Source organism: Ctenocephalides felis, unplaced genomic scaffold (assembly GCF_003426905.1).
Source record: "Ctenocephalides felis isolate EL2017-DRISC unplaced genomic scaffold, ASM342690v1 CF-g0.4_SCAFFOLD_01492, whole genome shotgun sequence".
In the NCBI taxonomy this organism is placed as follows: Eukaryota; Metazoa; Arthropoda; class Insecta; order Siphonaptera; family Pulicidae; genus Ctenocephalides; species Ctenocephalides felis.
Genome location: NW_020537646.1, coordinates 7,429,117 through 7,443,256, shown reverse-complemented (window position 1 = coordinate 7,443,256; position 14,140 = coordinate 7,429,117). Strand labels below are relative to the sequence as shown.

Below are 14,140 nucleotides of genomic sequence, written 5' to 3'. Positions count from 1 at the left end.
AATGTTTTCCGAGCAATAAAAGACACTAGTTGCACACTGGCGATCATCAAGAATTTCAAATTACATAAAACTTATCGCTGAGCTAGTAGTGATAAAATCAAGCTTTATGCTTCCCTGGCAGAAAGTAATGCATAAGAATCGTAAAAAAGTTTACAGCGTAAACTCGTTTATGTTGTCTTTGACGTTGAAAAGTTTTAAATCAGCGATATCTAAACGTATGTTTAAGTTTCGTGGCTGGCTCGTATTAAATGTTTAATGACTTGTACACCTATCATGTTCAAATAACTTGTGCATGTCGTAAAATCTCATTTTGCACTAGATAGTTTTGAATAATCTGCTATTTTGGGGTAAATGTTAACATGTGAAAAATAGTAAAATAAGGTGATAGTGGTGGAATGATAATAATATATTTAGGAATCAACTCTCCGATAATTATAAATGTTTTGGTGATGCTATACCACGAGGAGACTATCTTCGTATGAGTTGATTAAATCTATTTTATATAATATAGTATTAATAATAGTTAACAATGAGACATTAGAATTTGTGTTTTGTCGTTACGTTTTATGTGTAAAACGCCTGATCGCACAGCAAATGCATAATTTTTGAAAATTTACTTTACTACCAACTTCTAAGAACACAGACCTATCACTTTACTATATCATTTGTATCCTAAAATTGGCCTCTAAATCACAGTTCCTTAATGATGTGTTAGTATAAATATCTCATGTATATTCAAATTTCCATCAGTTTGCGTTTATCTGATATTATGTCCAGCAATAACTAAGGATATGTAATATAAGCATATGTTACCACTATCTTTCTATTATCACTTTCCAGCAATAACGTCATCCAACTAAGTTTACGTAGCGTCGCGTCACGCCAATCTTCCCTTATCTCCTGTATATCCTTAACCAGGACTTCTCAAATAGAAATATAATATATTTTGAATGAAATGTTAAATTAACTATGTAAGTGACATATGATTAAATAATATACACCTAGCAATTTTAAGTAATTAGTGAATTTTGCTGGTAAGTTTTTGGCAAAGGCATGCCGAGACCTTTTGAAGGCAAGAAGCAAAAAGTGTAGAAGATAGCAGTATTTTAGAGAACGGAGCGTCAGATTAGAAAGATGTAAAAAGCTTGTAGTCAACACTAATTTGTAGTTCAATAAGACAATATTGATTGAGTGAATATTGATCGGTTTGCCTAAAAAAATTTTAAGTTGCAATTTATTTTATAAAATAATCCGCCAAAGTGTCTGTATAAATTTCTCGAAATATCCGCTATATTTTTACGTCCTGCACAAAATGTCATTTCATAAAATATTTCAATTGATGAGAAACTAACATTTGGTTTCGGTTCCTGTGCAAATGTTTAAGAATATCTCGTTTGCTCTGCGATCCGAGCTCTGTATTGTACTATCTGGCTGCTTCTTGCGCCATATCACATATTACTAGACATCCAATTTCATCGCAGTTATCTTATACCCTTTCCTAGTTCTCAACTTCACTTAACAAGAATCGCCTTTTTTGAACTTGCAAAATTCCTTGCAAACCATCTCACCTAGTTTCTGGGAGAAATAACTTTTGCATTTCACAAAATTGGAAGAAACAAATTCTAGTTATCTATAGTTTGAGATAGGTGTCATTACTAATGTGATACAGTTGTAGGCAGGTTGGTATAATTTGAAAAAATGATCATAAATTAAACTTAGTGCTAAAATAAATGATTTATCATCTCTATCAAATGCGAAAAAAGTACATACGTGAATACTGCCAATTAGGGATTGCTTTTACTTTGTGGACTTGCTTTCATGCAGAACACTTATCTATATTAATAGTATTGAAATTACTATGAAAAATTAAATTAACTTAGTTATAATTTTTTGTACCTTAGCAATGTAAGGAAGCAACACATTGCTTGACCATTTGCATTGTAGCAGGAGGCTACAGCATTAGGCTGTTCATGTAGAAATTGAACTTGAAAGCTTGTACTCATTAGGCCACTTTCCAATTAATTGGTTCGTCAAAGTAAATGATTTTGCTTTAGGAACAAGTGCGTTATAAACTTTAAAATAATTTCCAAACCAAAATCTTATTTCCAAAATAAGATAAACAAGAATTATAACTACATACAAATCGATACATCCCAAACCCCTGTCATCTTCGTTCGTTCCGTCGTATCAATGTTCGACTCGAATTTAAATTGTGCTTACCGCAGTTTCTCGAGTGTATTTGATTGCTATATCAAATATTTACTTTTGACATCAAAAGTCAACATACAATTTCTTTGCGAGCGACTTATAAGAAAACCAATCTCATTTATCTAAGCGATTTGATATGCAGTCGCACTAAACTTGGATGCAAACAAGACCTCTCTCTGCTTTCATCATCGTATGTGGCAACTTGCAGGATGCAACATCAGCACAACACTTGTATCATTGTAGAAAACAAATATAATATATATATATATATATATATATATATATTTACTAAAAAATATTTGCATGCATAACGAAATTGGATTTTTTAGGTTACTGAGACGTGCATACATACCTGAGAAAATTTGCTTGATAAAAAATTTCAAGCAAGTATGAATAAATTTTAGATTACTACTTTGAACTGAATTTTCTAACTAAATTTATAAATTGCCAAACTCGGCGTTCTTTTTGAAGATTTCATAGAAATATCGTTATATCTTTTATAAATCTAACCAACTTTTCTCTACAAACACTTTATAGAGTTATATTATTTTCTAATCCATGCAGTTATAAGATAATATATTTCAACATGAAATATATTATTCGAGTTTGTTAATTTTTTTTCAAGTTTTCTTTGTATGCTTGAAGTGTTTTTGAAGTCTCAAGTCTATTTGCGAATATTCTATTTTATAAGAAATTAGAAATAATAAAATGTTTGTAGAATTTTATGATCTAATCTATTACATTGTTATCAAAAGTTGAATTAAATTCATCAAGTTAAATTCGTTCTTAGTATATTTGGTTATTTTCTAGTCACTATATAAATTTAGCAATTCATATACGATTATATTTTCACTCTCATTTGATTCGTCTACGTTTATCATACTAAATTTTCTATCCACTCTGCGTAAAATATTTGATTCCAATTTCACTTTTACCATAAACTTTGAAATAGCAGTAAGGTTTATATACGAAATGCTTTAACCAAATTGGAAACCCATTTCAACTTTCATACAAAAGTGTAGTGTTATCGCAAAACTAGAGGAACTAAGGTATTATCAAAAAAAGTTTTTCTTGGGCTTTGGAAAGTACAGAACTAGTATGATAGAATATATATAGATACATATACATAGAATTAAATATTTTAAAATTTTTTCTTTTTGGTAAATATTATATATTTTTTGCACAAGTTATTAAAATCGTTCGAATATGTGCTCTCATCGTAAGATCACTGTTCAATGCTTTGCTTCTTATATTTTTTCTGTCACTCTGTGATAAAACTAATTGATCGAAGTTTCAAGTCATTCTGAATAATATGACACTAGCATTATCTAAAAATTTAGCGTTGCTAAACCTAATTATAATACGGAGAACTTGCAAAAATAGCGTTGAGTTAATATTAAATTAATCCTAAATATTTGATCCTTATAGGCTTATCATTTTTTTTTAGATTTCTTGTTGATCAGATACTGTTGCTTACAATTTCTCGAATTTCATACGTATTTATCTTCATACATATAATGAAAATTCTTTTTCCTTGGACGATCTACGTCTCGCCCACAAAAATCATTTAAGAAAAACTATCTAAACACCGAATGTTCTTTGAGATCTTCTGTCGAGTGGTAATAGGAATTACCCGCGCTCGTTCCATCCGAGCAATTGGAATGCATTCGGCTCCCATCGAGAGTTTTCCGCGTTTCCCGCATTTGCCCGCTTTTCCCGCTTTCCCGGCGGTTACGGATAGCGCGCGCCATTCAGAAGATCACGGAATAGTTTCCTCCGTGCGGCACCGAGAGCGTTGCGAAAATGGATTACTTGTTCCCTGATAGGTACATTCGACGTTCGGAAAAGCTAAGACGCGATTTTTCACACGTATGCTTAACACGATAAATTTAGATGATTGTCGAACGGATAGCTGGAACTTCATTTGTTACGGTGGAAATTGCTCAATGATGGACCGCGAGTTATGGCAGACAATAGAACGCTGATGTTTCTTTATTGTTAGCTCTTTGAAAGAAAAGAAAATACTTTTATTTCAATTAGGAGATTTTCATACAATGCACATGTAATAATTTAAAAAAAAATCATTGTTGAAAAGAGGACATTAAAACTATTATATTTAACAAATGCTATAACTTTCTGCAAAATAATTTTTGTGCAATGAGTGCATTCTGTAGACTACCTAAAATTAGAATAAAAAGTTCTATATTACGTTTGATTGTGTCTATTCCGAAATACCTCCAGGTTACATCGGACTATATCATTGCGGATCATCCGATTGTCCATATCATAACCGACTATTTTCATATCTGTATACTTGATTATCCCTGAGTCCGTCATAATGTGCCGCTCTATCACCAGCAATAAGCACATCGCCGCCGGCGGTTTGCATTTATATCATTGTTTATATGCATGCGATATCGGATTCCTGAAGCTCTTGCATAGAATAATATCCTTTGACGTTGTGTAGAGTCAGAAAAAGCCATCATGACTTCTTATATCGCAGCCAGAAACGCTACGGCAATGATAACATCGAGAACGCTGCATATTCCAACGGAATACATACATTTGTGTATCCGCGAACTATCCGACATTCCTATCACGTATCCTCTCATTGGATTGTATAGAAATTCACCTAGCTTTTCATCTGGATGCCATTGCTAAAACTCTGTAACAATGACATCTGCGGTTGGGTTAGGAAATGCTCAAATGACAAAAAGCTCATCCATAGATTATTAATATAGATCGACGAAATCTGATGAGCTTTTTCTGAGCTCTCTCTGAAATTAGTCGGCGGACATTAATAATGGGACAGATGCAAGTATTGATTATTGAATGATGAAAAACCGAATCTCACAGTCTTTTTAATACGTAGAATTAATATTGCTACATTTTTTACCATAAATAATGTAAGTGAATTTATATCTGTTATGTTCATTCTCAAACTGTATTGAATAGTTTCTTCGCTGTCAAACTATCTTCTACTTGTCATTGTGATTTTTTGGCAAAATCTGTAATGTGCATTAGAGCGTTATTTCCCCGTGTACCTACCGATTGGAAGACGAGATACGTATTTCATCTGCAACAATATCCTTACAAATCTTAACGCGTTTCTTTGTCGCCCTTTCCCTTAAGCCTTATCTTAGCAATGCAAAGGCGAGGACATGTATAGTGAACCGAGTATACGCATATTGTGTAGATTTGATTTGGTGGGATTTGCAAAGGTTTAAAGGCTTGCTTTCCTGTATTCTATTGTGCCTGTATAAGATATTTCATATGCAGCATTTCCACGAAATGCTGTTTGCTGTAGATGTGCAAACACTGAGAGGAGGACTGAGTTGTGTCTTTGAAGTGCACATTATTCTCCACTATGTATGTCTTGCATAAATGTGTATTTTTAGAAAAATTTGTCTTTTTCCATCCTGTCGTAAAACAATGCAACACGATGTATGGCTGTGCAGGGGAGTGCATTACGCATTTGCATTAGGACACACTAATAAAATATATACATGTATATAAATATAAATATTAATACACAGATGTCAACTTTGTCTCGTATACATCAAATTGTCTGTTTCTGAAAACAAATAGTTAAGAGTTATTACAGCAATTTAGTCCACAATACTGACTGTGTTATTATTATGTGCTCATGCACTGAAATAATACTTAATATTTTATTGTTATTTATTTATTTTATGATAATTTGAAAAAATAATTTATATTCATTAATGTTATAAATTGTATGAGTATGAGTGTAATTTTGTTATATACTTGACCTCTCATTATTTGCTTTTAGCTGTCGTATTTAAATCCTATTTGCTCCAACACTTTGTTCAGTGTTATTTTTCATATTGCATATAATAATTGCTCAAGGCAGTAAATTAGTTTAAATTTTAATACTTTTACACAATGTTTTATATCAGTGCATAACAAAAAGTTTAAATAACTTTTTTAACTCCATATAGCCGTACGACATGAAATTTATTTCTAAAGTTGTGCTCTTATTTAATGCGTAATTTTAAATACTGCACATGTGCAAAGTAATACAATTAATGTTAAGTCCTAGTGTCATAAACGGCCGTGGAAAAATCTAGTTAAAATTTTAATTATTCGCAGTAAATTGATTATTAGAGGGAGTGGAGACTTTATTTCATATTTTCTACTATCTAATTACGACATATCTCTTTGAATGTTACCAGTTATATCCGCTGCAAATTAGCGTTCTGAAAACGCTTTGACATTATTATTTAAAAGGTGTTTCATTACGTTGTGAGGTTTTGGAATTTAACACTTTATGCAGATTTTATTTAAAAATGTATTCAACATGATAATGATAAAAAACACATCGTTTTGTGAGTTTTTTTTTGCGTTTGTAGAATGCTATTTAAAATTGCGTGCTATTTATAGTTTAACAAAAGAGATAATTATTCTATATTCTTAATAATTGTAATTAATAATATCATTAAATCATTCTGTGTACTTATTGATGTCACTCAGATAACAAATAGCTGTAAAAAATGCTTCAATGAATAACATTTTTTGTATTGCAATTTTTTATGTTATTGGTATTATGTCCTAATATAGTAGTACAAAAAATTCCGCAATGGCTTAATCTTCACGAAGAGATAGGATTTAACTCCGGTCACGTACTAATTCAAAGTATTGCCCGCCCGACGCTTTCAGCAGAATCGCTCTCTCGTCGTTCCTCACAGTCGCCCGGAGCCCCGGAATATCGGCGGCGGCGGCTCCGGCGGCGGCGGCTCCGGCGGCGGCGCGTCGAGTGCTAAATATTATGCCAGCGCAGCGAAACTAAACAAGTTCGTGCTCGCGACTAAACAAACCCGACTTAAAAATATAGTCCATCAGCATGTGCGGCTCGTACGTCGGCAGCATCAGGACGCGCTCGAATGATATACATATACATCACCCGGTTAATGAATGCATGAAAATGTACGAAAGTTCTCTCATCACAATCTCTCATACAGTATTCAGCGTTGATATGACTTAATCTTCAGAAGTCGCGTGGCCGTGCGTCTTCGCATCTTTCCAACCAGAGAGCGGTTTCCTACTTAGCCAATTCGGGGGGCTCTTCTCTTCTTGATATCTCGTTAGTTTCTGACTGCTTTAACGTATACATGGCGTTCGTGATTGATCACTTAAGCTATTCGTATGTAATGCACAAGTGCTCGTTTGTGTGCGACTGTGGAGGTTCTAGTTTCTCATCCAGCAACTAATCCGCTCATGAATTACATGTATTATTAATGAGATTTGCACGGCAGTAATTCAAATCTACTCTTTATACCTTAGTTATGTAAATCAGGCTCGAGACAACCTTCCGACCTTTGAGGAAAGAAGATTATTATATAATAAGATATTTAACTGATGATAAGATACTTAACTGATTTGCCGGTATGATGGAAATAATATTCGTAGTTTAATTTGAAAACCTATTTCAATTATATATAACAAAATATATTTCCAACTTATATATATATATATATGTATATATATAACATTGTTTATATTATTTGTTCTTTTTAATAACCGCATTTGTTCTCTTTATTGCTTGACATAGAAGCTATGAAGGCAAAAATTAGTATTTGAATCCTACTAATTTATACATTACAACGTAAACACAAATCGAAATAAAAAATATATACCATAGACAATGTATTATCTAATCTAAAATTTTGGAATTCAATGTAAATAATCCCGAGCGTATTTCCTCCTCCAAAATATTTTTAATCCCATCATCTCAGTTAACTCCTCCGACGGTCTCCTCGAACGAAACAACAGCGCACCGAACCATCATCTTCTCTTATTAGTACCGTAATTTATGATAGGGTTTTGTGTTGTGTTGAAATTTATAAGGTACTAATTAGACACCAGTTTCCGTGTATCTCAGATGTCTTTATCATAATAATCTCATCTCTCCGCCTGCTCTCCGTTACGGAGTAAAATGCCGCCGCGTTTCAAATCAAACCGGGGCGTCCTCATTGTCGTATCAGGGGCGCCCGCTTTCCCGCCTTTCTTCGTGCTTTTGCATCGCCACCCCGATCTTTTCATTTTTGATCGCCGCCCGCGTTCCCGCTTTTCATGTCACTGTAGTGCAATAATCATAAACTGTACAATATTACAAAAGTTTATGCCGGCGATCATTGCGTTGCCGCGTTTGCCAAATACGAACATTTTGCGTTTCGTTTTAATTAAAATATCGGGACTGATGACAAAATCTCGGTAACATCTCGTTTTAAACAGCTTGCTTGTTTTTAATTTTACTTGCAATCCGTGTAATAATAAAGGTTTAGTAATTGATGTTGTTACTTCTTGAAAAATTCTAATTGTAATTTATAATTTAAAATTATAGCATCTTTGTAAACTTGGTAGGTTTAGTAATAATACTTAACAAAATCAGTTTAAAGATTTTGTATTTATTAACTTCCCTAGTGAAAAGTTTGTTCTCGCGAAAAAATCCATTTTATTAATTTTGTCTTCTCGACGTTTTAAATCATTCTGCATCGAATGAGACCAAATTTGGAAAAAGTATGTGTGTGTTTGTGTATGATTTCGTTTGTGTGTTGTGTGTGTATGTGAGCCGATTATTGACCTTTTGTCGATGTTTTCTTAAAAAAATTGAACCGATTTTTATTTTTTTTTGACGATTTTGATGAAACGTTAGATATCGTAGTCTGAAATAACATACAAAAATATTATTAATTATTTACTATGATCCATATGTATTATCCTCGGTAATGGTTAATTATGGTTTTCTACTTGAATGTGAAATTTAAATTATTATTTTTTCAGATATTCTAGGCGCCCTAAAAATATCCCGCTACGTAAGTCCTATGCATGGTTTCTATCATGTCCATGCAATTTATTCAAATTTTATGTCGAATTCATAATATTTATTGTATTAAGTAATTTTGCTATTTTTATCTCAAAATTTTGTATTATAAATTTTTATTATTCTGATTGAGCATAGATTAGTTGATATTCTGTAAACCATGGAAAATATAAATATAATATGTACTTAGATTATTTGCTGTTTTTAAAGTTAAATTAAAAAGATTTTATGTATTATGCTCAATCATTTTTCTAATATATAAACCTCGACATATTGAAGTAAATGCATGGTGTGATATATTTCAAATTTGTTTTTTCCTCAATTTTATTTTTGACTCTCTTTTAAATCCTAAATGTTTTTTTAAATTTAAATTTTTGTTTAAATTATATATAACATAGTTAATCCTTCAATTTTTATATATTGGCTATTTATAATAAATTATTTAAATTATTAAAATAATAATTTTAACATATTTTTAATATCATTACTAATAATATTATATTCTTAGATAATAGGCATATTTGTGTTTTTTTCTATTTATATATGTACTAACTTCTATGGTATTTTATATATAATAATAAATTGTTTCATATTCTGAGTAGATAGGATTTATGAATGCTTTTTGTATTTATATATAAAAGATCAGTATTTTTAACATTATTCAAAGTGTGTACATATTATTTGATCATTTTCTCGGAAGTATTTTTGTGGTTATTTCTAAATTAATGAGTAATGAGAATTTTCATTATAATAATCGATTGATAATTTTGAAATAAATAGATTAGAGAAAATCGAATATTTCAAGCTTAAATTTTAATTTCATTTTGACATGTTATGTCATACAGTTCAGAATATTTATTTACTAAAAATTTATTCACAAGTTTCCACAAATTTATAATTTTTTAAGAATCATTCAAATTGTTCAAGCCATCGTTCTCATGTTTGTTTTCGAGGAGCAAATCGTATTTTTTTTAAATATAAATTATTATTTAAATGAAATATTAAACTAAAAAAATAAAAATGATAGAAAACTAAGAATGAGTGAATTTATATTAAAATTATACTAAATATAGAGAAAGACAAATTGTCTATATTTTTTGTCTACTATTAAATACTTTACGTTATACTTTATTTCTAATGAAGAAAATATACCAAAAATGTGCAACCAATTTCAAACCAATATTCTTATATCAATTGGGTGATATAAATAACAAACTTATTTAATTTCTCTATATATTTTTATATTCTACATATTTTTTATATATTTGTATATTTAAAACCATGCCTTATGGTCGTGGTTTCATTAAATTATTCACTCTAATTTTGAATACATTCATTTATTTTGACCTATTCTTTTATCATGATTCTCAATAACTTTTTAGTACATAAATACATTTTTATATTATATGTAGTAGAATAATAATCTAGCATAAAATCTAAAAATCATTGTAAATAAAATATATTTGATATTATTGTTTTAGGTATATTGCAGTTAATATTTCTAAATCATAAAATTAGCTTTTTTAGGTACTAATATACTTCAATTATAATTAATAATATTTCTCCTAATAATAATGACTATTTTAATCAGTATTATTATTACTTTATTTTAATAAAGAATAACTTAATTATTAATATTGAATTATTTGAAATAATATTAATATTACTAATGCTTTGATATTTTTATTGAGAAATAATTTATTTATAAATATTTTTAAATCTAATTTTAATAATAATTACAATAACTTTGATATTTAATTTCTTCTTCTTGTAATCCAATTTATTTTTTGAATTGTAATACTAATTTATATATCGGCAACAAATAAAATAATATTAACTACTAAAATGTAAATAATATATATTCATCATTTTCTTATCATTTATAATTTTTTTCTTTTCAGTAAATGCAAAACCTCTAACCTTCGACGAGGTGTACAATCAGAGTTCGCCCACGAATTGCACAGTTTATTGCGGTGGCCTGGGCGGAGGTCTCGCCGGAGGTCTCTCCGAAGAACTTCTGCAAAAGACATTTGCTCCCTTCGGAAGCATACAAGAAATCCGCGTTTTCAAGGATAAAGGATACGCATTTGTAAGGTAAAATATATTTCTAAATATTTTATTAACAAAGATTTTTATTATTTGTCTTGCTGTCACATTCGAGAGAATACTAAATTAATTTTCAAATTTTGTAAAGTTGTAAAATTTGTAATCTATTTTTCAAACTATTTGAATCAAATAGTTTATTCGATAACATATGTTTTGTTTAAATACTCATTATTATATCTCAAATAAAAAATCAACGTTAAATCAAATTTTGACCAGATCTAGTTATGTTGACTAGGTCTAGTTCTGATGAAATTGATCCATATTTCTAAGAGTATCAATTTTGAATATCATAATGGAAGATGATAACAAATCTGCATATATAGAACACTTATTGATTTTTATGAATATTAATAGAAATTAAAAAATAAAAATGTCAAGTGTTACGCATAATTACCATTTTCATGATCTAACCAACGACTTAAGAAATACGAGGTGCATGATTTCGATATTCCTAACAATTCTTAAATTATTTATTGTATAAATTTAATCATTTATTTTTTCAGATTTTCGACAAAAGAAGCAGCCACGCATGCAATCGTCGCCGTACATAATTCAGAAATAAATGCTCAGCCTGTGAAATGCTCTTGGGGAAAGGAATCTGGGGATCCTAATAATGCAGCTGCAGCCGCCGGACAGGTGAATAATTTTTTTCAATTTTTTTTTTATTTAATTTTAGCTAATTATTTGGTTTTTATATGCTTGATATCTGTTAATAGATTTATGATGATTTTATTCTTTGTAGTCATTGTAGGAGACTAGTTATTTATTTCTTTGTCATAAGCGCCTTTGACTCTATATAGCTAGCTCAATAACACATTAGGTAATGCAATCTCATATTATTTTCTCAATTATATTGTTTATTAATTATATCTTGAAATATAATTCTTATTCTCTTATAATATTCTGAAATATTTTGAGTAATTTTAATATCGCATCACATTAATTTTTTTTTGTCCATGAATGAAAAACATCAAATGTAATTAATTTTCTATTAGTTTTTTTTTTTGCACTTTTGGTCTTGAAGAGTATTTTATATTTTTTCAATAAAAATATATTACCGCATGAATTAGTTAGCATTCTAAAAATATTTAGCTGTACAATGTCTAGAATGAAATTACTAATCTGTACAATTTGACACGCAGAATAAAACACAAATTTTCAAACTTTTAGCATTACTTTAATGGTTGTTTATACACGCTTTTAGTTTATTTCATTGATTAGAACATAAAAACATAAAACAACATTGATAAAAACATTCAAGCTAGTTTATTTTAGTTTTTTTTTTTGTCAAATAATTCTCATTTGCTTGTGTTTTGATCCCTTTTGTTCGTGTAATATTGTGGCCGTATATCGTATATCGTATATTGTGATATGTGATGTTTTGTGATGTGATGTTAGGTGTGTCTCTCTAATCCCTGGCAATTGTTTCATATAGTTGAGATGCCTCATCCCCGAGCCTATGCTGGATACAGACACGTCGCCCTTTTGCGACAAAACTAGGCACGCACATTCGGTAATGAAATTTCTCAGTGATCTTTATCAATAGTCATAATTCTTCCAGACTCTGGTTGGCTGGCATGTAATTGCGTTCCATTTTATTTTACTTTATTCTATTCTATATTATGTTTAGTATATTTTGTTGTTTTATATTACATTTCGGTCAAATTGTAACAGAGTTGGTCATTAGAGACACAGTAGAATAGTAGCTTGACACTCATTGGAATAGACTCATAGATCATAAAAGCATTTTTTAATTATTCGAGCTTTAAATTTTAGCCATATATAATTTAACTGCAATATATTGAATTATAATATACTTTTTACTAACTTGATATTAAGCTTATTATCATAATATTTCAATACACAATTACATATTTGTAGTAAAATATTGATATCCAGCATATAATATTATCCTAAAAATGATACACAATTGTGGCTTTTGTACGAGGTATCTAAGATATTTTTTAACATATTTTATATCAAATTATTACTTGATTATCACTAATCACTAATATTCACATCGTTTCATACTATTTAAAAATTGTTAGTAATATATGTTAATTTTTCCATGTTTTGACAATTTAACCCAATCACACACTTCAATAACTAGTAATTTAAAACGCCCACATGATTTTTATTTGCCTTTGAGTCTTTGTATCATTTAAAAAAAAAATGATATGAAAACAGACTAAATGTAAATATAATCAAGCAATTTTAAGCATGAAGTACACTTATACGTTTTACTTATACGGCTTATGTATTCAATTTCTAAATTATTACTGGACGATTTGCATAACTTATGAAAATCATTTAATTTTTTTGTTTAAATAATGAACGAAACACTTTGTAATCACTTATCTATTCTATTTTTTATATTTCTCAACAAATAAATAAAACATATTTCGTTTAATTAATTTGAATATGATTAGTTTTGCATTATTATGCAATGTCTTACTTGATATGATTTAATAATATATAACATGGTATTGACCTTTAAATTTATGTTTTGTGTGTTAAATGAACTAGTAGTAGTTCTGTAGTTTAGTTTTAGTAATTTTATTTGTACTCTTAACTGTTATTGAGAAAGAACTATTATTCGTAATTATACTGATGAGTATGTGGATTATTATTAAGCATTTAGCAGTTTGCTTTAACATACGCATGTTGACTGTAGTGTACTTAAATAGTATTAATATCGATATTCGTATGCGTTTTGGCTTATCAAAGCCCCAAATGCCATGATTCCGAGATCAAACGCGCTGCCTCCAAGAGGCATATCTGGGAGGATTCTTCGGCGAAATTCCTACCGGCGGCGTTTCGATTGCGGAATCGTGAGCCTGTCTGTCTCTCTATAGTGATTATCTCGTCGAAGTCGATAATTATCGCTTCTGTCAATGGAATTTGATGCTGAGATTTGCTATGGCATTATACAGATACATGATAGATATTATGCGTTATACAGAGATAGAGAGATCAATTAAA

At 29.9% G+C, this 14,140-nt stretch overlaps 1 protein-coding gene across 1 annotated transcript in view; it reads left to right on the top strand.

The window, feature by feature from the left end:
• LOC113370267 (nucleolysin TIAR-like) overlaps positions 1–14,140 on the top strand; it is a 515,419-nt gene that overhangs the window by 477,753 nt on the left and 23,526 nt on the right. The window contains exons 7-8 of the mRNA XM_026610940.1: positions 10,954–11,146; positions 11,662–11,794. Coding sequence (XP_026466725.1) covers positions 10,954–11,146; positions 11,662–11,794 — 326 coding nt within the window. The remainder of the gene's footprint in view (positions 1–10,953; positions 11,147–11,661; positions 11,795–14,140) is intronic.